The 23,456-nt window shown below is 42.2% G+C and overlaps 7 protein-coding genes across 9 annotated transcripts; 3 read left to right on the forward strand and 4 right to left on the reverse strand.

Annotated features, from left to right (window-relative positions):
- Positions 1-44: 44 nt before the first annotated feature.
- Positions 45-1,654, forward strand: aqp12 (aquaporin 12). The gene is made up of 3 exons (XM_072389906.1): positions 45-950; positions 1,107-1,223; positions 1,310-1,654. The coding sequence occupies exons 1-3, from the start codon at positions 356-358 to the stop codon at positions 1,435-1,437; spliced, it is 840 nt and encodes a 279-aa protein (XP_072246007.1). The 5' UTR covers positions 45-355; the 3' UTR covers positions 1,438-1,654.
- On the reverse strand, positions 1,611-3,321 carry rpp21 (ribonuclease P 21 subunit). Its single transcript, XM_072389907.1, has 5 exons — positions 3,181-3,321; positions 2,974-3,074; positions 2,219-2,301; positions 1,951-2,097; positions 1,611-1,805 (listed from the first exon to the last, which is right to left on the reverse strand). The coding sequence occupies exons 1-5, from the start codon at positions 3,235-3,237 to the stop codon at positions 1,708-1,710; spliced, it is 486 nt and encodes a 161-aa protein (XP_072246008.1). The 5' UTR covers positions 3,238-3,321; the 3' UTR covers positions 1,611-1,707.
- Positions 3,322-3,480: 159 nt separating this feature from the next.
- On the reverse strand, positions 3,481-11,674 carry pak2b (p21 protein (Cdc42/Rac)-activated kinase 2b). Of its 2 annotated transcripts, none has more exons than XM_072389916.1 (15): positions 11,427-11,674; positions 10,216-10,564; positions 10,012-10,118; positions 9,745-9,895; positions 9,610-9,641; positions 9,405-9,518; positions 9,108-9,240; positions 8,940-9,003; positions 7,596-7,644; positions 7,278-7,390; positions 7,056-7,173; positions 6,851-6,950; positions 6,542-6,738; positions 4,744-4,881; positions 3,481-4,632 (listed from the first exon to the last, which is right to left on the reverse strand). In XM_072389916.1, exons 2-15 carry the CDS (start codon positions 10,403-10,405, stop codon positions 4,546-4,548), a joined length of 1,593 nt encoding a protein of 530 aa, XP_072246017.1. In that variant the 5' UTR covers positions 10,406-10,564; positions 11,427-11,674; the 3' UTR covers positions 3,481-4,545. The 2 variants fall into 2 exon arrangements, with proteins under 2 accessions (XP_072246017.1, XP_072246018.1); XM_072389917.1 differs by lacking the exon at positions 11,427-11,674 and adding an exon at positions 11,208-11,227.
- Positions 11,675-12,420: 746 nt separating this feature from the next.
- Positions 12,421-14,112, reverse strand: pigx (phosphatidylinositol glycan anchor biosynthesis, class X). Its single transcript, XM_072389919.1, has 6 exons — positions 13,952-14,112; positions 13,613-13,700; positions 13,396-13,531; positions 13,050-13,263; positions 12,664-12,764; positions 12,421-12,570 (listed from the first exon to the last, which is right to left on the reverse strand). Exons 1-6 carry the CDS (start codon positions 14,013-14,015, stop codon positions 12,442-12,444), a joined length of 732 nt encoding a protein of 243 aa, XP_072246020.1. The 5' UTR covers positions 14,016-14,112; the 3' UTR covers positions 12,421-12,441.
- Positions 14,113-14,350: 238 nt separating this feature from the next.
- On the forward strand, positions 14,351-15,778 carry cep19 (centrosomal protein 19). The gene is made up of 2 exons (XM_072389923.1): positions 14,351-14,624; positions 15,153-15,778. The coding sequence occupies exons 1-2, from the start codon at positions 14,495-14,497 to the stop codon at positions 15,497-15,499; spliced, it is 477 nt and encodes a 158-aa protein (XP_072246024.1). The 5' UTR covers positions 14,351-14,494; the 3' UTR covers positions 15,500-15,778.
- On the reverse strand, positions 15,733-19,672 carry ing5a (inhibitor of growth family, member 5a). Its single transcript, XM_072389920.1, has 8 exons — positions 19,221-19,672; positions 18,356-18,427; positions 17,966-18,132; positions 17,635-17,746; positions 17,453-17,552; positions 17,235-17,370; positions 17,049-17,110; positions 15,733-16,924 (listed from the first exon to the last, which is right to left on the reverse strand). The coding sequence occupies exons 1-8, from the start codon at positions 19,255-19,257 to the stop codon at positions 16,885-16,887; spliced, it is 726 nt and encodes a 241-aa protein (XP_072246021.1). The 5' UTR covers positions 19,258-19,672; the 3' UTR covers positions 15,733-16,884.
- An 89-nt stretch (positions 19,673-19,761) lies between these two features.
- On the forward strand, positions 19,762-23,410 carry plekhb2 (pleckstrin homology domain containing, family B (evectins) member 2). 2 transcript variants are annotated; one of them, XR_011916949.1, is made up of 9 exons: positions 19,762-19,973; positions 20,682-20,732; positions 20,855-21,007; positions 21,121-21,223; positions 21,361-21,400; positions 21,686-21,769; positions 22,077-22,191; positions 22,306-23,076; positions 23,109-23,410. XR_011916949.1 is itself a non-coding variant. In XM_072389921.1 (8 exons), the coding sequence occupies exons 2-8, from the start codon at positions 20,696-20,698 to the stop codon at positions 22,440-22,442; spliced, it is 669 nt and encodes a 222-aa protein (XP_072246022.1). In that variant the 5' UTR covers positions 19,762-19,973; positions 20,682-20,695; the 3' UTR covers positions 22,443-23,410. The 2 variants fall into 2 exon arrangements, 1 of the variants encoding a protein (XP_072246022.1); XM_072389921.1 differs by having other exon boundaries at positions 22,306-23,410.
- Positions 23,411-23,456: the final 46 nt, after the last annotated feature.

Here is a 23,456-nt window from a genome sequence, read left to right on the forward strand (position 1 = left end):
GAGCTGCCCAACAGTTCACGGCCTGTTTCTTCGTATTTTTTTTTTTGTAAATGGGTCTGTGTTCGGAGCAAAACTTTTAGTTTACCTTTTCTTTATAAGTGAGGAATCATTTAACCACAGCTCTGATACAACAACAAATGTCCAGTGAATGAAGACCAGCTCCCTGACCCGACCTTGTAAAGACCCGTGTGTATTTTGGCAGGTGGTTGTGGGATTAAAACCTGACGTGTCTCTGATAAGAAATGGGTCTGTGCATGTGCCACGTTGTCAAGCAGAGAGCACAGGTGTAGAGTCAACTACTTCACCAATTTCTGTTTCTGGGAAAGAAACAAGAGTAGGACATCCAATCTAAACCATGTCTGGGCTTAACGCTTCCCTCGGATACTTCCTCGCTGTTGTGATTTTTGCAGCCTTCGTTCGAATCCTCTTTAAGAAATGGCCACGGTTCAGCTTCATGTCAGAGTTTGCCTCCTCGTTCATGCTGGTTGCCTGTTGGCTTGAGGTGCAAACCATAGTGGAGGTGGGCGAGTGGGCCGGGGGCCTGGGTCCCGATGTGACTGTGACCGTACTGTTCGTGGTGCTGCTGACTCACGGTGTGATCTGTGGTGGAGCGTCAGGGAATCCCAGCCTGGCTGTGCAGAAGTTCCTGCAGCTGGAGGCTTCCACCCTGCCCACTCTGCTCGCCGTTGCGGCTCAGTTCGTCGGGGCACACCTCGCCCTTCTTGCAGCTGTGTTCTATTGGAGCCTGGAGCTGACGGACATGCACATGATCAAAAACCTGATGAGCAGTGAGTGCAGTACATCCCTGCTGGTCCCTGTGCTTCAGGGCTTCATTACAGAGAGCGCCTGTGGTTTCATCTTTCATCTCATCCACTTAAACCTCCGCCGCAGATCCGCTCTGATCCGGGTGCCCCTGGTCGCTGTCCTCCTCACATTCCTGTCCAATACCGGTAAGTCTTGGCTGAACACATTTATCATCGCTGCAATGAAGAGGGTTTAATTACTTTTCTTCTTCTGCTTCTTAAGAAATGGTCGAAGGGTTCCCTTATTTTTCAGAATTAAAGGAAATAGGTGTTCTAGCATTTAACATCCACTCGTTTTTCCAGCCAGAGCCTACACCTCAGCTTACATAAACCCATCTTTGGCATACGGACTCACCTTCCACTGTCCTGGATTTACCTTCAGAGAGTACGCCGTGGTCTACTGGCTGAGCTCTCTCACAGGTAAATCAAATCAAATCAAATTACAACTAAGTGCATTTGTGCAGTCAGTCCTTTGAAAGTGTGAACACTGAATGTCTGTTTTCTAGGCATGGCTTTGGCACTTCTCCTGTACATGGGCCACATTCCAAGGATTTTTGCCAAAAACCTCCTGTATTTCCAGAAGACACGCTTCAGAGTGCCAAAAGGAGACAAAGCAGAAAAGAAGAAAATGTGAAATGCTGCTTCCTGCTACTCCCGTAGGGGGAACTATTTTAGAACTTTTTAATATGTACATATTAAAAAAGAAAAAAAAAAAGGACTTAACAGCTCAAATCATGTCCCTCATTATGTAATACTGCCTTGTTTTTCTTTGGCAACGTATGTTCAACATCACAAAACAAGTACACACAACTTTCAAATCACTTTATGATACATGTAACCTAAGTTACAAATAGTTCAAAAATAAAAATGAGAAACAAAAAATTCTGAACAAGGAGAAGTGCTGCTACGTGCTGGTAGAAGTCTGAGCTGCACTCGTTTTAGAGGACTGTGACCCATCAGGCTTTGGGTTTTTTGGCTGACTTTTAGCCGACGTGCCTGGATCTGTGGGCGAGAAAGAAAACACTCAGCAACAGCTTATTGGCATTCGTGTTGGTTTTGAAAATCCAGGTCTACTAATTTTGTGTGTTTGTTTCTGAGAACTGTCCTCCGTGATGGCGCTGTCCTTTTTGAAGTTTTGCCACCTCACCTGGCTGCTGCTGCTGCTTCTGCTGCTGCTGCTGCTGCGCCTCGGGTCGGTCCGCCCATAAACTGTGATCTGGATTATTCAGCAGGGTCTTGCTCTGGCCACAGCTGAGACACCTCACCACTGTGAAGCGAGTCTTGCCTTTCTTTCCTTACCAAATCAAAAAGAAAAAAAGAAAGCTGTTACCATCAAACTCTGAAACACAGACTCAGAAGTGGGCTGCGTTCAGCACACAATACAGAGCAGCTGTGGAAATGACAAACTGACTCACTTCGTTGTCTCATTGTAGCCGTTACACCCGGAATGAGCAACGAGGAGCACTTCTTGCATAACGTTCTCTTCACTGATGGGTCTCTGGAGACGAAAAAAAAAATTATTCATGTTAGTCTGTCACCATCATCCCACCGTCCATAAAATCTCAGAAAGAGACCATCTCTCACTTTTCACTTCAACTTGAGTCGCATTCAACTCCAAGTTGTAGTCAATTGAAAATGGACTCCTGGTGGCTTTATATACAATGTTACACACATTCTATGTAACCGCACTGAGCAGCTGCAAACAAGGAGTCGATTGCTCAATGGTCAGACCTCATTCCGAGAGAGCTGCATCCATCTGAAAAGTGCTTGTAAAAATATAAATAAATATTGATTCTTTTTTTCTTTAAGTGAGGTTATGAAGGCGTCTGTGCAAATCTTAAAATAAGACATCCATTCACTGTAAGCCACACCCTCTCAGATATCAATGCATGTAGAGCAAATGTGAAATACACCACTTGAACAGGTCAGTTTGATGTTTGTGGTGATTTTATCTGTTGCATTTTCAATAGATTTTGTCAACAGTTCAACTTTGTGCTTACGTGGTACAAGACTAAACCAAATTTGCTTTGTTTCTATAAATAAAACAAATATGATATGAAGACCATACGGTTATTTAACAGGAAGTTGCGCATCGACTGAACTTACCATTCTGCCTTCAAAACAAAGCACATAACGCACAAGAAGTCTGCATTTGACCAGCTCTACTTACTGCCTGAGAACCAAACGCCTTGCGATTGTCTTCTGTGTGAAACCGTAGAAACGAGCCAGCTCCACATTTTGTGGGTTTTGAGATAAAACACAATGAGCAGCCTGTAGAAGGAAAAAAAACAAACACGATCACATAGCCGCTTAGCACGGCAGTTAGCGTGTTAGCCGCGCGAGTCCAGTTCACGTTTAGACTTAAACTTTTTCCAACCTGGTAAAGATAGTTGAGTCTTTGGTAGGCTTCTTTGTCTTTCAAGTGGAGCGTCATTTCACGCAGAGGTCTCAGGTAACAGTAACTCAGGTCCAAACTACAGTGAAAGCTTTTCAGCAGCGGCGCCTCGCGTTCTGCCTCTCGAACTTATGAATCAACTTCCGGGACAGCCCTTCAGAATAAAAGCACTGTTGACAACAACACGTGACAAAAATTACCATCGATATAGATGAGCCTCTTTGTAGCTTAGCAAAGAAAATGTGACGCTACTGTACACTAATCACCTTCACAGCCAAATGATACAAGCAAAACAAGTACATTTATTTGAGCGCACAGACAACAAGGTTGTTAGTTGTCCAGACGAGACAAAAACAAACAACAACAAAATAAAATAAAACAATTGTTACCAAATTATCTTTCCTCGCCTTTGGCAGCTAATCAGTATGTTATGGTCACCTCTCTTCAAACTAATTATCAAGTACACAATATACACATGGGAAAAGTGCACTGTTCGCAAGAACACAAAGGACAGAGTTCAACATACAATGCTCATTTTAATAACAATAAAGAGAAAAAAAAAAGTAAAAACCCTGTCAATCTAACATTTTAATAGCCTGTAAGGTGCGCCTCTGGTATCGGGACACTAATGATACAGGGGAAGAACTGATACAGTAGATCTGTCAAGTGTGGCCGTTACAGAACAACACGATCACAGCACATGTTCACGATGATCGATGCACTGAAATGTTTCCTATCAGAGAAAGGTCCATAAATCAATGGGTCAATGTGGAAATCGCGAGTGTTCATGGGATGAGACACATTACATACCAAGAGGGGGGGGGGGGGGGTAGACATGAAATTCAAGTATCAAAATAACTAAGACACTGACGAGCTGAAAGGGTCAATTATAAAGGTAGTAAAAATCATGGGAAAAGAGACACTGACACAATCAACAATACATTAAGCAACATTTTGCATTTGTTTAAGGCAGTTGATTAAAAAACAACCCAAAAAAACCCAACTAAATAGAACTAGGCATCTTCTTCATTCCAAGTTAAAAACAGGCCTTGCCCGAACATGTCGCCAAGAGATTTGATGTACAAAATCATCTATGCCTGACTCTGAAACTAAGCACTTTAGTTTGACTTGTCTTTTGACATCTGAGAGAAAATAAGAGTTCATGTGGACAGCGATGGGGTTGTGCTCTCGATTTTTGGTCTTCTTCACAGTGAGGTTTGTCAGGGCTTATAAGGCTGGTGCATCAAGAGCGGCGAGTCACTCTCAGCCTATTGTCTGGCACGAAATCTAAATGGTTGGCACATATTTGTGCACAGCATGGGAAGGCAGGGTAGCCGGGTTCATCAGCTAACGATTACCCTTCATGGCCTCCTTGGCTGCCAGGATGAGAGGTGTGAGACTGCAGAGGGGCTTCGCAAGCTTCAGGAATGGATGCTGAATAACAGGACAAAGAGCAACAAAATTAATCCAAGAGATAATTTAACTGGAAAAAAAAAATCACACGAGAGTTGAATGAAAAAGAGAACAACAGCGTCTAAGTTTTACCTGCAGGAGCTCTTTGCCTCCCCCTCTTTTCTCCACATCCATTTCCAGACAGCGGTTCAGGAAATCTCTGAACACAGGAGACAGCTTCTCTGGATTCTGAAGCTCAGGTGTGCCATTTGTGGCGATCAGGTACAACGCCTGCCGCGGGGGGAAGAGACCAGAGAAAAAGGAACAAAAAAAAGCTGTGACAAGCAGTAAGTGACTGAAGCCAAACAAGCTGTACGACAAGTGAGCAGTCTGGCATGTTTTTGATCACATGGACATTCTCATATTGTTTTAACGCTAGGGCTGAACGATTAATTGCATTTGCGATAAAATCGTGATGTGAAAAAATTAGATTTTCTAATTGCATACGATGCGATTTAAGTCATGTGACTTTCAACACGCAAAGGGCTAAAAAAAAAAAAAAAAAAAAAAGACCAGACGACGATGGCCTTTTTTTTTTTTTCTTTCCTTTGTCCTGTCCAGCATTATGGCAGAAAAATTGTAATCCGAATACATTTTGTGCCAAACAGATAGGAAGGAAAGGAAAAAATAAATAAAGAAACTGTAGTGTCTAAGAGGATTAGTACTTCAGTTGTGTGGAATCATTTTGGTTTTAAAAAAAGAGGATGCTGCACAGCGCCAGGTATTGTGCAAAACATGTCTTGCTGCTGTTGCTACCTCGCGAGGCAAACACGACAAACTTCTTTAAACTTTTAAGAAAAAAAACAAACAAACACCATAAAGCCTTATATGATGACTGCATGGCTCAGGTGGCGATTAGCAGCGTCTCACATCATCAACACAGCACCCGACAGGGCATGTTAACTGAAATGTTGGAAAGCGTGAGTCCATATCAAAGTCACAGTCCAAACGTCACAGAGAAAGTAATAACAGAGTTTTGAATTGATGCCCATCACCACGGTGACCAAGCCTGGGTTTAGCCTTAATTAATACACTGGATAAGCGGTACAGCATGCCATCCCGGACATGCTTTAGCCAGGTTGCTTTACCGAAGCTGTATGAAAAGAAATGCAAGCAAAGAGTGACTTTCACCACCACGTCTGACATGTGGTCAAGCCGCACAGCGGAGCCCTGTCAGAGTCTAACGTGCATTTTATTGATGAAGACAAACTACAAACTAGCTCTTTCCCAGACGACCACACAGGGGAAAACATTGCAGCCAGGGCTCTCAAGTCTCACGCACTGAGCGTGACAGTCACGCTTTTGGGTCTTTTGTCACACACTCCCGCCACACATATTTCTCACGCTGAGAAAAATAATTATATAAATTTCTCTGGCGCGCTGCTGATGCTATGGAAACGGCAGGAAACAAGCACGTCTCCCATGAGTCTGAGCAGAGCAGCTTTTAATAACAACAACACTAATAATATATCATTAATGAAAGACCCCCATTCCTGCGACCCACCCAGCGGGGGGAGAGATCTCACTCTCGCCTGCACTCAAAACTTGAGAGCCCTGATTGCAGCTGCCCTGAAAGAGGGACTCGCCAGCTGGGATCTCCATGACGAAAATCAAGTCTTGATAACAACAGACAACACCTCAGATATGGTCACTGCTGCCAGGTTTAATGAATGGACCAGACTTCAGTGTTTGTTGTCTATACTAATAAAATCCCATTCATTTAAACTGACACTTCATCTTATTTTATCAAAAGGTGTATTTATTGCAATTAGATTATTTTTCCATATCGTTCAGCCTGAATTCACGCCGCTAACATAAAGTAGTATGCAACATATAATGTGACTAAAGCTAATCACCCAAACCCAAATCAAGAGGTGAAAAGAAGACTCACTCGTAGTGGGTTCTCATTCAGGTAAGGGGGCTCTCCTTCAACCATCTCAATAGCCATAATACCCAGCGACCAAATGTCTACTTTAGGCCCGTAAGCTTTTCTGGTCACCACCTCAGGAGCCATCCAGTAAGGCGTGCCGACCATGGTGCTGCGTTTGCTCTGCTCTGGAGTGATCTGGGCACAGAAGCCGAAATCCGCTGCGGAAAGAACAGAGGACAGAAAAAAACAAAACAAAAGCGTGGTTACGGTGAAAGTTTGGAGCGATCCAAGTTTTTACCAGGCAGCCTACAGCAGTACCGCAGCACTCACTCAGCTTCACAGATCCATCCATCCCGAGCAACACGTTGTCACTCTTGATGTCCCTGTGAATGACCTGATTGGCGTGCAGGAACTCCAACGCTTGTAAACACTGCAGGCAAGATGGAGGAGGCAGAAAAAAAGGGGTTGAAAAGATCTTTTTTGGCAGGGGTTCTACCTCCCACATAAAATAAAATAAAAAGGGTAGCTAGCGTACCTCTCGGCAAACAGCAGCTATCTGGGCTTCGTCCATGCAGGTCTCAGTCACCACATCTGTCAGTGAGCCACCAGCCAGATACTCCATCACGACAAACAGCTCCTCCCCCATCAGGAAACTGACAGACACACAAAGGATTACGCTCCACCCAAATGTAATAACTTAATGTGATTAAAACGCAGTATCTTTTTCACTCCAGTCCAGGTTTAATTTCACTCTTACCTGTCTAAAAAGTTGACAATGTTGGGATTCTTCAGCTCCTTCATCACTAGAATCTCATTGATGATGAGCTCCTTCTTCGGCTGCTTCTGTAGGTTGATCTGTTTGATGGCGACCTGACGGTGTGAAATATCAAACAGTTAGCGCACAAAGGCAGATATGACACACATTCCTTCATGAGCATTAAAGCATCCATCCACAGTTATTGATTGGTATTATCAGAATTATCATAGGACAGCTGCTCAGCACAAGTTATGCAGCTGGACTTGCTTTGACCCTGCTGAGTCTTTACTAAGTTCCCTCACTTCTTAAATGCATTACCTCCTGTCCTGTGGCGACATCAATCGCTGTGAATACCGTTCCTGATGCCCTGCAAACGGAGTGAGATGAACATTCTATTTAGAGACGCACTTTAGGAAAGTACCCACTCAAAGTCAGCAAACATCCATACACATATGAAGACACGGATGCAAATAGAAGGTTTCTCTTTCACATAAAATCACTAAGACTGCACTGAGCATGTGCCAAAGGAAGTAACTCATCCACTGGAAGTGTTATCACCGAAACCTCAGAACTGTCTGAAGAGGGAACCTTGTCACGGTCTGGATTTAACCGCATCGCTGGGCTTTACTCAACCCAAAAAAACTACTCATGCTAAGTTAGTCAAGAAGTCATTTTCAACATGACACGTTGGAAATCTCATGTCAAACTGTGCACCTTAAACACAGAAAGGGAAACATTTACAGAGGCTCAGTATAAAAACAGGTTTCAGTCGATTCGACTGATTTTTGACTGAACATTTTGGGTTTAAAGAGACTCATCTGCAGCAACTTGATACCGAGTGAAAAACACAAAATGGAAACATAAAACAGGCTTTCAGTTTTTCAACATCATATCTAGAAAGTACTTTCTTCAGTCACACATATATCCATTTACTTTGGCGTTTCCTGCTGTATCAGGGCCTTCGTGAATAAAAGAACTTTAATTTACTTCTCATTTTCAGCTGAATTCTACACCACCAAATACTACACTGCATTTCTAACTGCAATAGATTTCCCTAAAAGTCACACGCTGGAACTTTAAAAGGGGATGGTGTCACCACAAGCTTTGGAAACATTACTGTTTGTGGTAACTCAAAAAGCCTATAAAAATGTCCATTATTGCATATTTTCTGAGGGCGGCGGAGTACACTGCCAAACAAGTCATATATAATATAATTTACACCATTTAAATTAGGTTCATCTGAGCCATCTTAAGGCTCAAGAACTGCTACTGTTCAAAGTAAGAAAGAAAAAAGGCTTTGTAACTTTTTACTAAAAGACAGGATAGTGATATCAGTATCAGGATTTCAGACAGTGTACAAGGTGTGTTCAGGTGCTCTTTGGATGCAGGTTCATGCCATATTTATCTTTATTTTTTTTGAGTGCAGCAGGTGTATCCAGCACAATACATGCCAGCGTTTGACTGCAATAACTAATGTTAAAAATACTCAATGTTTACACATCTGCGGAAACACATTTCAACTGCCTTTATGTTCCTTTTTTTCCTTTGCTCTCTTCCTGTGACGTGTCAAAATGTCATCATTCAAACAGGCTCATTCTTGCACTGCTATAACTGGCAGCATATTGGACACATGCTGTGTGTAAATGGTGGGTGTGAACCTACCCCTGACCGATCTTTTCATATCTCGTGTACTTCTTCTTGGGATCCCCAATGCTGACTATGGTTCCTGTAAGCCAGATTGCAGTCATGTGTGATAAACAATTGGCAAGCAGGAGCGAAAGGAGGAATTAAACTGCTTTATTTTTGTCATATAAGTTGTTTATAACTCACTGAGTTTGTCCATGATTTCCTCATCTGTCATCTTGCCCTTCTTTTTCTGTCTGTCTGTAGCCTTGGAGGCAGCATCCCCATCTGGACACGTGCTTGGAGCAGGGATGGGGTCAACCACAGACCGAGTATAGACCTGTTAAATATACCAAACGGCGACCAAAGACATAGACATGACTCAGCTTTGAGGATTCTTTTGAAATCCGAGCTCTGCACAAGCCAGAGCAATAAGGAATATTTCGAGATAAATCCAAAAGATGGCTATGATCCTTCGACGCCATCGTATGGGAAGTAACTCACGCTCTGTGTGTGTTTCGGCCTTGGTGCAACAGCTGGAGGGGGAGCTTCATCGTCGTCGTCATCATCAATGTCTTTGATATTTGGAGATGAGGCTTCTGGGCCTTTTTTGACAGGCTAATTCAACAACAGCAGAGTTTGTTCAGCTTGATTACATAAACCACAGCACACGTGAAATTGCTATTTTCAAACGTCTACAGATACTTACAGACTGAGGTCCGGGAGTGAATGCATCTTTTTCTATAAATTGTAAAAAAAAAAAAAAAAAAAAAAGTCAAGAATCACAGCAGGAGCTTTAACACACCTTTCACTTTACCTGGCAACTGAACACTTAGTGTCTCACCAGAGGAAGAGAAGCTGAGGTACTTCTGTCGCCCATTGCCTGAAGAGTCGTAGAACTTAAGAACATCAAGCACAGCCTGTGGGTTTTTCTTCTGCTCTGACTTGGTGATGTTTGAGGTCTGGAGTAGTCGAGCCCATTGCTCTGGCATACCCTGCGTGAGGCAAAGAGACGGCGAAATGGGTCAAATGGTGCAAGTTAACATGTAATGCTAAATGCTTTGGTTCAGTGGGAGAAAGGAGGAGCATGTCCAAACAAGCAAAAACTCACTGTGAACTCCCCTGTTACAGCATCGAACCCCACGTGTAAGGTGTGTTCAAAATCTAAAGGCGGTGAGATCTCTAGTCGATCTTTGTCTCGATCTTTCTTCCTACCAGCTGAAAGTAACCAAAACTTTATTGATGCTGACAGAGACAACGCCAATAAGAGAAGCTCGCCTTTGATTCTGAAGGAAAACACTCATTCATTCATCACCTTTTTCAGCTCCAGAGAAGATTGAGATGATCTTATTGCGAGCTTTCCTCTCCTCCGGCACAGAGGGGAGCGGTTTGGAGCTGTGGTTGGCCGAGAGCAAGTCTTTGCCGGTGCTGGTGCTGAAGATGGTGCTGCCTATCCTTACTGGAGGGGCGGGGGGTTTATCCTCCGGGTCTCCGTTGTCACACATTGCTGGGAGGTTGTTGTGAGCCTCGCAAGGCTAATGAGGCAGGGGAACTCAGCGGGTGAGGATGGAGAGGGTGGTAAACAGCAAGGGAGGGAGGCAGCGCTCACATCAGCATGAGGCACTGGTGTACGCATACAGAAGAGAGGAAGCACCAAGTGGTACCTGGAGAAAAATCAAACCACTGTAAGACCATAAAAGAATAATAATACATACGTTGTGAATGCAACATGGTGCGGTGACAAATAATCTCAGGGTACTTTCAGAAGTAAAACGAGTTAGTTGTGTCTAAAGAGAACAAATAGTCGAGTGCTTAGGGGAGGCATTAGTGAAACTGGTTCAGAAAGTTGTGAAAATCATCACCATGCTAAAGCATAATGATAAGACAGTGGAGAGGGGTTTCAAACAATCTAACATGCCCTCAGTCCCATCACACCTTCTCATTATTCAGACAAAATATGGAGTCCGCCACTGCTTCAATGATAAACTAACAAGAGAGTAGGCCAACTAAAACACACAACAGGTGACTGTCATATATTTATTTCTATTCAATCACACAATGTAAAGGCAAAAATTTCATAGCCCATCTGAAAGTTGCAAGACCTTGTGGGACTAAAATAGTGGAAGTGGCTCACTCTTTGAGCACAGGAACAAAGATATGGCATCCAGCTGCTTCTTATTGAAATTCTTAATGTCCTCGTATTGACATATCGTCTGTCCGGTCAAAATGCCCTTCAACAGGGGCGGCTATGAGGCTAACGCTAGCATATTCACTGCTTGGCCAACAAGTGTGCTAGCTACAACTTACCGTTAGCATGACATGCTATACTAGCGCCTTATACAGCGTTAAGCTTTCAGCCAACGCTATCAAGTGTCTGACAGCAAGACTTGAAGCTTTCCTTCCGGAAACTTCACACGAGTAAGCAATAATTGAAACAGTGCACAGGCTGCCAAGAGGCTAACTTTGCCGTACCAATGTGCTTAGTATGCAAGCTAACTGGGGCGACGCAGAAGCAGCGGAGCTCACCGGAGATTCCACACCAGTTCAATTTGAAAAGAACCTAACTGCGGGACGTTCCTTGACGGTCTGAAAAACCTTTATAAATCCGTTAAAAGCTCTTCCCCTAGGACACTGGAGCCTGAATGGTGCACAGGACATACGAACAGCTTAGTAAAAACGTGTCTCCAACTATTTACAGTGCAACTTTTCATCTGTCTTTTCGGCCCCTGGATAATTCCGCTATGGCGAAGGGGAAGCGGAACTACCGACCCAGCCCTGGCCTCTTCAGTAAATGTTTCAAATGAAAGGACCAAGAACACACAGTATAACGATCCAAAAGTGACAGCACCGCTGACACAAACATTTACAATCATTTTAGCAATATGTGTGGGGGGGGAAAGAGAGCGAGAGAGAAACACGTAGAATCTAATGAAAATGTAAGTAAGAGGTTGACAGGCATTTTAGGCAGGTCAGCAGACACTGAAGTATGGCATAATGGAAAGTTCTTCGCAGTTTTATTTGACGTTAATTGAACATGTGGTTTGCTGTGATCTGGTATGATGTAGATAAATATTCTATTGTTAAGTATAACGCTCATCATATACGTGATCTTTATGTGTGTGTGTGTGTGTTAAATGTGCTTCCACCTTACAGTTCTATTTACATCTGAAATTCTTTAACCTCATATAACAAAATAGTCATCATTAGCATGTTCCTTCCATGTTTTATTTATTCAAAATATTGTTTCATAAAGCAGGTTGAGCGGCTACATATATACAATGTTTTAGACTGAAAAAAAAGAAGGAAGAAACAAAGAAGCGTCATCTTCCCATATCCTCTGGGCTGTGTTCCAAAGTCTGAGCCAAGATCACATCAGGAGGAAAAACCTAAGACAAAAGTTACAGGACTCACCAAAACAAACATTTTTGTCCAAGTAACTTCAAAAAGGGGATTTTTTTTTTTAACGTGGATATCTGGATTTCTTTCAAGCCTGGCGCAACTTCACGAGTTTGTTGGCACAAGTTCTGTTGACTGTTGCTGCTTAAACAATCTGATGTTTCCACATGTGTTTGGACAGTGTCACACAGCAGATCATGGTGACCAGAAGAGTTCCCCCACACACAGGCGTCACCGCTGACCCGTCACCAACTGGAAACTGGACACTGAGATCCTAAAGCACACGAGATGTTTTATTTATTTATTTTTAAAGGAAGAAAGAAGAGTGAAAAATGCATACGTTTGCATAAGCTTTACTGAAAACTACCTGCTGATGGTGGATTTTAACCCACGAACAGGTGCTAGAATTGCTGACAGTACATGGGGCATCCAAAACAGCATGACGGTCCAATCTGTTCAGCTGTGTGCCTGGGGGGGTTTAGAAAAGAATGTGCCTTCAGTTATTCTTGTGAAGGGCCTTTTTTAATAATCTTTTTTTAGCCAAGTTATTGTCTTGAACATATAAGACGTGCAGGCCTATATTTACAAACTGTATCTAGAAGTGCATTACAACAGCATTTGGAAAAATAAAAATCAGCTGGAAAACAATGGTGTCATCAGAATCTCTTCAATACACAATAGTAGTTTGTCTTGGTTTGATTAACTGTATATATATATATATATATATATTTATGTACATGATTATCCACTTACATTTTTCACTCCGCAGCAGCAGCTCAGGGGGCTCAATGCTAACGGATGTAAATGTTTTCCCAGAAAAAGAAGGCTTGTGATAGCGTCCATGTACTGGAATTGTTACTTTTAGGAGACCGGTAGTTGGCCCAATGTACGAGGGATACACATAGGTTAGAAATCCTGAAGTCTTGTGAGCAGGCAGCTCTAGGTCAACAGATGAATCTAGCAACACCTGAAGGGATGGCAGAAATTATTATACGCATACATGACAGTTTGTAAGGCTCTTTCAGCTAATAAACTGTGCAAAGTTTCGTCTGATTGTTTGGTAGAAATTAAACACAATCAGATTTCTTCCAAGCGTTACCTGCCAGTCTCTTTGACTACTCAGGGATGCGAGTTGATATGGATCCACGTAGACACCACTTGGCCATCTGTAAAGCAGCAAAACTCTGATGCTCCCGAGCACATCAGGTCTGAGCTCAACAGTGGTTATCACCTCTCTAAAACACATTGGAAGTCACTTTGTCATTCTTGTCACAAGAATCCTCAGGTCTCACTTCAGAACCTGTCTGGACATATACCTGTGAAAACCCCTTTTGGCGAGCTCCACTGACACTGTTGAGGCTTCAAGCCACTGCTTCAGTAGGCCACAATGGTCCTGATTCTCGTCTGTAAAAATGTGAAGGTAACATGAAGATACACGTAGATTAAGTCCTTCAGAGCATGCTTGTATCGGTTAAAATCACCTTTCCATTCTCTTTATTCTTTCTTGAAAAACACATAAACGAACTAATGAATAATAAAGTTCCATAGTAAACGTTAGATTTTTGGAATCTAAAATCATTTGGGGTTTGAGATACTATCTTCTTTGTGCACAGTAAGAGACAAAGTTATCAGTGACGTTTAACAATTTTGCTTACCCTTTTTGACCAAACAATGGCATGTCGATAAAAAGACCAACACATATAACAGTGCAAGATACATCAAAACCTTAATGATAAACTCTGATATGTGGTATCAGCCTATTTCAAGCTCACTTTCGCTACAATACTTGATAAGCTTCTTTAAACTGTTTACGGAAAATAATTTTTCAAGGACCATTTTGTAGTTTCAGGGAAGCCGTAATGGTGCCTAATTATAAATGCCCCCAATGGATTATAAATAAGTACTTGTATATATAAAAAGCTGTTTTAGAAAATAGATTAGAATGTACATTATTTTTCATCCCATATATTTTGAAATTTAAAAAATGCCATTCGGTTTTTGCCTCAATATATAGACAGGCTCCGGCGAAGACTGTAGCATCTGACAGCGCCGAACGGAAGACACCCAAACAACACTTCATTTCAAAAGCTGCTAATCACAGCGTATTTCTTAGTTCACTCAGACAGAATAATTTAATTTTTTAACTTCTAGTGGATTTCAGACTAAGCCAGGTCTGTTGCAGGACATACACAAAAAATATGCGTTTTCAGGCAAAGCGTTGCGGGGTGCAGTTCAGCCCTCCATCTTTAGTTTTAATGTACGTCGACACGGAAACAAAACACAAGCGAAAAAGAGTAATACCTGTGCGGAACTTCTCGAAATATTCTGGTAAGACATTAGTTATAATGTCACACCCCCATACGCTACATACCTGTGAGTCTTATGTAATAAGTTTCATGGTAACCTTTGTTTGTATTCCTAACCCACTCCTGTTTATTGTATATAAATTATGTAATTGCGGAACGTTACTGGAATTCCAGCAACCCTTGAACACAAGTTAGCCCCTAAAAATAGTCATTGTTTCCATAAGGAAGCAGATACAACTGCCACTATCAGACCATTTGCGGATTCATTTCTGAGGGTCATACTATTTGGCACATGTTGTCTGTTAATTCATGTAGAGCCCACATCCCCAATATCGTAAAATTAATGCAACGCGCATTTTGCCGCAGGCTGTTTTTAAACTGACACGAAAGTTGAAAACATACAGAACTCTGTGCGGCCTTTAAGAAAGTACTATAACTTGCAATGAATTGCACGCAAAGCTGCTGGACATAGTGGCTGCTTATAATAAAGGTGACAGGATAATCACAGATGTTAAGAATATGGGTTGGGTGCCCTCTCTTTCATATCCAGATTGCAGCATAGCTGCTGAAAGGCTGAAGAACCATCCGAGGCACAGGGAATACCTGGAGGGAGTGTCCCAGAGTCAGCTGGAGAAACTTCACATTATCCTGCGAGATCACATGCAGGGCTTTAGCCTGGAGCACAGCCTCGCCTCGTTCTGCCTGGACCCCGACGAAGACCTGAACAAGCTGGAGGACGAGGAATTGGCTCGCAAGAAGGGACAAATGGACAAACTGTTCGAGCGGAACAGAAGGTGCAAAGATGATCCGAACTTTATTTATGACCTGGAAGTGGATTTCACCAAGACCACTCAAGAAAAGTGCAGCTGGGATGAGGAGTCAGATGATGGATTTTGAAACCTTGGAAGAATGCAGACTGTGAACTTACTGGGAAGTAACAGCAGCATCTGACACAGTTCATGCTGACAACAAAATGCATGTTAATCTGAAGAAGTGGTGACACCGGACGCTGGGTTGCTTTTTCCAGGACGGGGCTCGACACAGCAAAAGACCGTCCAAACACTCCAACCTGCGGTCACTTCAAAACATTTGTTATCATTTCAAACTACAATGAAAGAAATGGAGCATGATTGATAGTGGAAATTTATTTGTTATAAAATACTGAATTTTACAAAACACATAGACTTTGGTTTTTGAATTGGTGGCTTATATACTTTGAGTCATATTCACAGTCAAAAAAAGATGCTAAAATCCTATTAAATTAATTCCGAGTGTACACCAGTAACTAAACACAACAAATATATCTTTGGAAAAATGTGTCTACAAAATATCGTGTCATACAAAAGATATTTTTTTCCCATATATGGTTTGAAGTGAAGTACCAGTGTGTCTCCTAAGAACTGCACAAAGCTGGAGGACCAGTCGCCAGTCAAAGCTGTCAGTGTGGGGCAAACACTGGCTGTGCTGTGGCAAAGTTTGGAAAGAGAGTCAACGTCTTCAAACTAAGCCTGCAGTATCAAACCTCTTCAGGGGAAAATTTTATTCAAAGTGCTTAAATACCTCATTTAGCTGAAAGGAGAGACACCGACTGACCTTTAGTACCACAATACATTCAAAAATGTCATAGGCCTTTGTTGAAATTTGATATAGAATGAGTTTTACCTCTTGTTGCCAGTGTGGTTTAAGCTAATCAAAACGCTTTATTTTTTTACACCAGTATGAACTGCAGTCTGTTAAACAATGCTGATGTAAGCTCCAAGGAGGTAGTAACACACAAACAAAACAAAAAAAAGACACATAATTCCTTTTATCATAACCATTTCAGTAAGGATTTAGGTGTTTAAATTGTAAATTCTCAGCAGGCTGCATTAATTTGATTAAAAAAATAGTTATTTATAAAATTGACATTTCAAGTGTGTTAAAACCACAACCCGGGATTTCCAAGCTCATTAGTCATAACAATATATACAGCTTATTACTTGAGAGCAGGGACTTTCTCACCAGAGACAGGGCACATAAATAAGAGAAAGAGAAGATTTTGTCTTAAAGCTGCTGGACACAGATGGTTGTGCTAATATCCAAACGCAGACATAGTGAAGCCGGAACGCAAGATTAACGGTGCCACAGTTATGAAGTTACACCAGATCTGGATTACACCTTTAACGAAAGCCTTATATGACCAACCATTTCAGTGAAGAATTTTAAGAACAAATATATATACACTACACTATTTAACAACACCAAAAATACAGACGTTAGTATGGCATTTCTGACTATAAATCTCACTTTTTCTTCTTGTCTTGAGTACACCTCGGACAAAACCTGCCAAATCAATGAGAAGAGGAGATAAAATACGTTTAGTCACCGATGACAACTGTTAGGTCTCTGGATCAATGTGATTAATGATTGAATTTATTCTATAAACTGAGCAGATAGAAAGTCTTACCATTTTCCTTTTGGCTTTGTGGCGAGATCAACACAAGCAAAGTGAAACCACTCAATGGGACACTGAAAGCAAGAACAAAAATATAAAAGTCAAGACAATGGTCTCAATCTTGGACCCGAGGAAGTTTGACAATTTAGCAAATAAATAAACAAGTAATTAAGATGGTAATAATAAGTTTTAACCTACATCTGGGTTATCGCAGCCAATCATCTCTCCATACGACACCTGATGACACAAGCAGTACGTCGGTTCATTGGGATCGACTGGCATGTCCAAAACGTCCGATGGTTGCATAGGCAGGAGAGCGTCACTCAAGTCCGGACTAAAACATACACACAGAAGGAATAAGTGGGCTGACATCTGGTAAAATCCTCAGCCTGACTGCACCACCGGCTCAAAGTTACCTGTTCTTCATCTTTTTCTTCCGGGGAGAATCTTCATCGGAGCATTTCCTTCCTCGTCCTCTGGATCCACGCTTTTCTTTCGGTCCCCGCGATTCGCTCTCTAGGGAAATGGTTTGCATCATTAACAATGAAATCTATTACCCAGTGTCTCGTGACAAAAGCATTTCCATCACCCAACTTACTTTTCACTCCTCTTCCATCCGTGCTTTCGTAGCCGCTCAATTCCAGTTTCTCCTTCAGCTCGTTCTCAAACCGAGCCAGATCTGCATCCAGCCTGCGGATATGTTTGTCCACCTGCATTAAAGGGATGTTACAACTTCAATACATATGGCTGAAGTTGCAAGTTTAAGGAGTTTTTGACTCAGTTAAAAAAAAAGAACCAAAAAGTATGACTTAAAAAGTATTTGTAAATGTGTCAATGAAACACCGAATGTGACAGAAAACTTTTAAATGTCACAGAAAAAAAATTGGGGAAAAAAGTGTCAAATATCAGCGGGTCTGTTTCAGACTGACCATTTCGTATGTCTGCATTGCAAGCTGGACTTTGTCGTCGCTGAACTCTTTGCACTTGCTGTAGGCATTTTGAATCTTCTGCAGGTGTTCCACTCTCTGCTCTGAGGCCAGGTTCTTCACATTCGCTATGTACTCCTCAGCCAGTTTGTCAATCTCTCCTTTCTTCTCTGCACAACAACACGATTATTGCAGCACCCAACAAACACAACTTATGTCTCAATAATTGTAAAGCTGCTTAGGCAGCTCCGAAAGCACTGACCCTGAATGACAGAAATCATAAAAAGCAGATCATAGATGTAATTTCACACTGACACGTGGTAAACATGGTAAACACAGACGTAAAGTTGTGTGTTAAGAGGCTGTTAGATGAGGTTAAGGGATAGAATAAACCTTCAGTCCTATTGTCCAGGTCCCGCATCAAAGTGAAGTTCCTCTGTAACTCGCATGGTAGGTTTTCAATACCTAGAGAAGGCATGAACACAAGAAAACATTCATTCCTGACACTTGACATCATTTCTCAACCCGTTTTGGACCGAGCTGCCCCTGCTGGCTGTGATGTTCAGCCATGATCATCTAATAATGTGATGAGTTTACAGACCCACTTTAAAAGCTCACAAATTTACTGGGGCTACTACTGCACTGGAGCCACATATTTCCAAAGGATCACGCACTGTGCACAACACGGACCCACGTTAAGTGCAACAGAGTTTGAGCGCTCTCAGTAACATTAGCGACATGACGCACATCTAACAACCCGCCCCGGCGCGTCAACTGTTACGGGAAACGCGGTCTAGAACAAGCTGCACATGTCCTAATGCAATTATAAACTGTACAGAAAAATGCAAATAATTTATAATAAAAAAAATTAATTAAATCTCTTGCTCTCATTATTTTACACCAGTTGCTGGTTTTGTAGTTATGATACGTTGTAACATATCAGAGATACGAGCACACCACAAGTGGTTAACTTTGTGTACTGTATCAGACGAGCCGTCCACTAATGCTTCATCCTATCAGTGAATACTGCGCCCAACATGGACACTTCACCTTACTCTTACTTTATTTCATAAAAAAAACTATCTCACGATTCTAATCAGTTAGCTAGCAAGCTAGTGACCTAACACTTTGCTATTTGCTAACATACCTGCGAACAGTCTCTAATGCGAAAAGTCTTCGATACATTCAAACTAACCATCAAACAAATCGAAGTTTTCCGTAATGGAAACACCGGCACAGCGTATTCACATATACTCACTGTCTAGATAATGTTCCAAATATATTGCAGTCGCCATTTCTGGGTTATCTCTTCAGCCTCTCGTTAGCTCCCCAACGTTTAGCCGCACAGAGAGCCTTTGGTTTGTTTTGTAACACCGGGTCGCCCGTCGGTCTGTTGATTGAAGACGCTAGTTTCCAGGTACAGTCAAGCGCACTCCTGGTACACCAAATTCAAATCCCATGCAACGGTTCAGCTTGAGCGAGCTCAGATTTGCGTGCGCATGCAGATGTTTTGGTGCTGCTTAATCGAATGAAACTTTACTTACTATCTTTCAAAAATCATTTCACTTAATTAATCGGAAAAGCATTTGTCCCAGAACTCCACAGCAACCAGTCGATAAACGTTTATAACACCCACAAATAGATACCTATCAGACAACTACGTGTACTCCCCAGCCCCGAAAATATGACAGTCCCACGTGAAAGCCCAGGGAAGAAGCGAGCATTAACAAGCGCGCCCTCGCTGCGTTTGCTAGCACTTTCCTGCACTGTCAGCTGATATGTTACGTCATTCAAAACAAACCCGTCCCTCTCCACAGAGACTGAACGTTGGTGAGGATGCTCCCTTGGCGTGGCTAACGGGAACCGTCGACCTCGGTCTACCAGCTGTGCTCCGGTCAACTGTCGGGTCTTTTTGGTCTGAGGAAGACATCCTGTTTTTGTGCAACTCACTTCCGCGTGTCCCGTCTCTTCAGGAACAATTTGATATTGTTATACCCATACAAGGAATCAAGTAAGTACACAAACTACTAATCATCTTCGTAAATTCACGCACCATTATCCCCCATGATCCTGTTGCAAGACGAAGCGTTACTGTTGTGCCAACTATGAACATTGAAAACTCAGGCTAACAGGTCGGCTCGCTGGCGACCGCTAGCTATCTTTTATTAAACGTTAACGTGTCTACTAGGAAATATGTAGCTGGAAAGATAAAGTTGTATTGTTTTGTTTATTTAAACTATTTCGAGGTTGTTGTGCTTCCATAACCACTGTCTCACATTACAGTCGAATTTAGTAAGACGTGCAGATGACCTGCTCCTTTGGCCTGCCGTTAGTTGAAACTAGTTAGTTCTTTAATGCACAATGAGGATCGAAATATCAGTGGAGTGCTTGAACATCATTAAAAGAAACGGGCTTCAGCAATGCCATATAATCCTAGCAATCTAATTTGTCTTTCTATTAATGATCTTATCCGTGGGTATAACATTAAATGTTCTGATCAGCTATCTTATTGTCTCTATAGCTTTGTTTTAAGCAATCCAATAAACTCAGCTGTCACCAGCAAACAGGATTATTTCTGTCTGAAGACATCCTTGCTGTCATGCTAAATGTAACAGCAGTCACAAGGTTTGGGGTTGGATTTGCCACACCCTGTATGTCACCAGCTGCTCATTTATGACAGACAGTGTTTGAAACAAATGTTTGTGTGTCCTTCTTTTAGGTGTTGCTTCTAAGATGGCTATGGTAAAGAGTGGCTGGCTCCACAGACAAAGTAAGTCGCTGCATCTAGTCTAATCACAAACCACCAATTAAGTCAATGATCCCAAATTGTTTAAAAGTAACAACATCCTGTGACAATGAGGAGAAATGAACTGCAACATGTTTCCATGTAAGGCACCATACTACGCCGCTGGAAAAGAAACTGGTTTGACTTGTGGGCAGACGGACGGCTCGTGTTCTACAAGGACCAACAGCGGCGTGACATGGAGGACGACATCCACATGAGGGTCAACTGCATTAACATCCGCAGCTCTGCCGCATGCCAGGGTACTTGTTGCATGTTCGTGCTTATGTGGTGACATCGCATTTGGAGTGTGATTTTTTTTGCTTTTGTTTGAAATGTGTCGCCTCCCTTCTTGTGCCGCTGCGTTGCCTCTTAGAGCTGAACCCACCGGAGGGGAAGACACGTGATGCCTTGCTCCAGATAGTGTGCAGAGAAGGACGGGTCATCAGCCTGTGTGCAGACAGCGCAGATGATGCTCTGTAAGACAGCATACACGCGCTGAGGCGTTACGTCACATTCATTGATAAGTTCTGTTTTTTGTGGTGAAGATGGACATTTAGAGTGTCGATAGTCTGTGTTTATTTCATGATTATGTAGCTTCCATTTTCCGTTGCAGGGCGTGGACCATGGCCCTTCAGGATGCCAGAATTAATGCGGTGAGCTACGTTTATCACAAGGATTCTGCTTATTGTCAGTCTTTATTGTCATAAAATGTCAGACATAAAGTAAACTCAGACTTTTAAACATTTTATTTCCGTGATATTAGAGGGGCTTCACACACAAGGCTTTAAGTTAGACGCACTACTCTTACATATGTCTGGCTGTTTGAGACTTTCATATTTTATTCCTCAAATTTCAGTAACTTTGGCACAGCAGAAGGAACTATCTGCTGTTTTCATTTGTTTCAGTGTCACTCATTTTGGGTCGCTTCTTATCTATAGGTGGTTGCTACTCCTCAGATTGGCTTCGGACAGGAGGTTATGGCATCTGCTCCTCCCCCCTACTCAGAATATGCTCACCCACAGGTAAAAGGAGTAAACAACACACTTATTTAACTGAAAAAAAAATTCATGAAGGTTTTAGCCATGCTTTTGTACTGAATGTCATGTTGATTTATATCTACAATTAGACTCTGGTCTGACATGATGCTTCCCAAGTGAAAACTAAAGTGAGAAATAAACAGGAAAAAGTATTGGTGCCTCAGGAAGTATCATTTTTAAGTGGCGGGCATGCTGCCATCTAGTGGTGATGTAATGGAAGTGTTCAAAAGCTGCTCCGTCAGATATTTAGGGAATGTAACTCTTAAGAACTTCTTTCCGTATTTTTCACCAGGTTTATACCCCAGACCCTTATGGAGACTACACCGCACCTCCCCCACATGCCACACAGGTTGTGTACACTGCTAATGGGCAGCCCTACGCTGTTGCTGATCCATATCTGTACCAAGGTGAGTACCTGCACGTTACGCAGCGTACGTGCAGAAGCGTTTTTCTGTTGCTCGTCACTACAGCCTCACAGTATGAGAATCCGTAGTAGCTCTGTTTCTCATTGTGTTGTGCAGGTGGATACGCCGCTCCTGGAGTGAACCACGTCATAATCCGGGAGCAGCACCGCGATGACGGAGGAGACGTGGCCTGGGGCATGCTCGCTGGAGCGGCCACCGGCTTGGCGCTCGGCTCCCTCTTCTCGGTCTTCTAGTGATGCGACTATTGCACATTTGTTAGGTCGCAGTTCCCGTGTATCCACAGAACATGGCCTCTCCTCTGTGCAGTCACATGATTTTGGATGAAAAGTGTGGCTGTTGAGCTACATCGATGAAACATGATTGTGATTGGCAGTGAACTGCTCAGTAAATACTATTAGCACTTTTCTCACATCGTTGGTGGTTCCCAACCCTATTTGTGTTGTCTTGATATAAATATTCTTTACCAAAATCACAACTATTACTCAATAATAGTTATTAAACCTGAAAGGAAACAAGCTACTTCATTGTTGTGCACACTCCAGGTCCTCCAAGTCTTGTTTGTTTCAGTTTCATGAAGCACAGTCGGCCTTTGCAGTTTCAACATGATCTTTGTGATCCTGACTACTTGTTTTTGTCGTTTGCGTGTGTTTGTGTTATTTTCCCGTACTGTATCTTTTTGTTAACTTTTGCTTTGTTTTGGTTATAACTTGGAATCAAGTTTTAATGTTGTCTTTACCAGAAGCATCACTGGCATTGACCTGAAGCAGAAAGGAACGTCACTTTTTTGCATGACTCTTGCCTTTTAATTCGTCTCCCATCGGCAGCTGTTACATTGTACCTTTAGTTTGAATTGAAGTGTCGGCTTGCGTTTCCAGTTAATCAGTCTCGCAATATTTAAGGACATTTCAATCGGTGTGGACATGGGTTTTTTTTCTCTCTCTCAAAGCCTCGAGTATGAATGACGGCTTGATTCCAAATTGTAACTTGAGCTCCAAGGAAAACAGTTCAGTTTACATTTCAAACAGATTTCTTAGTTGTACCAAGTCATAAAACGTCAGATTTTAGACGTGCACACAGATTTATCCAGATGTAATTTTCTAAGTCTTAAATTTGTTCTCGCTTCTTGAATGTACTAATTAAATTATTTACCATGCATTAAAAGCCAAAATGTATTTTAACAAATAAATATATTCCAAGTTGATAAGAACTGTCATTTTCTTTGTTTATTCAACCCTGGGACAGAGAAC

Source organism: Leuresthes tenuis, unplaced genomic scaffold, assembly GCF_036924035.1.
Source record: "Leuresthes tenuis unplaced genomic scaffold, fLeuTen1.0.hap1 SCAF_7, whole genome shotgun sequence".
In the NCBI taxonomy this organism is placed as follows: domain Eukaryota; kingdom Metazoa; phylum Chordata; class Actinopteri; order Atheriniformes; family Atherinopsidae; genus Leuresthes; species Leuresthes tenuis.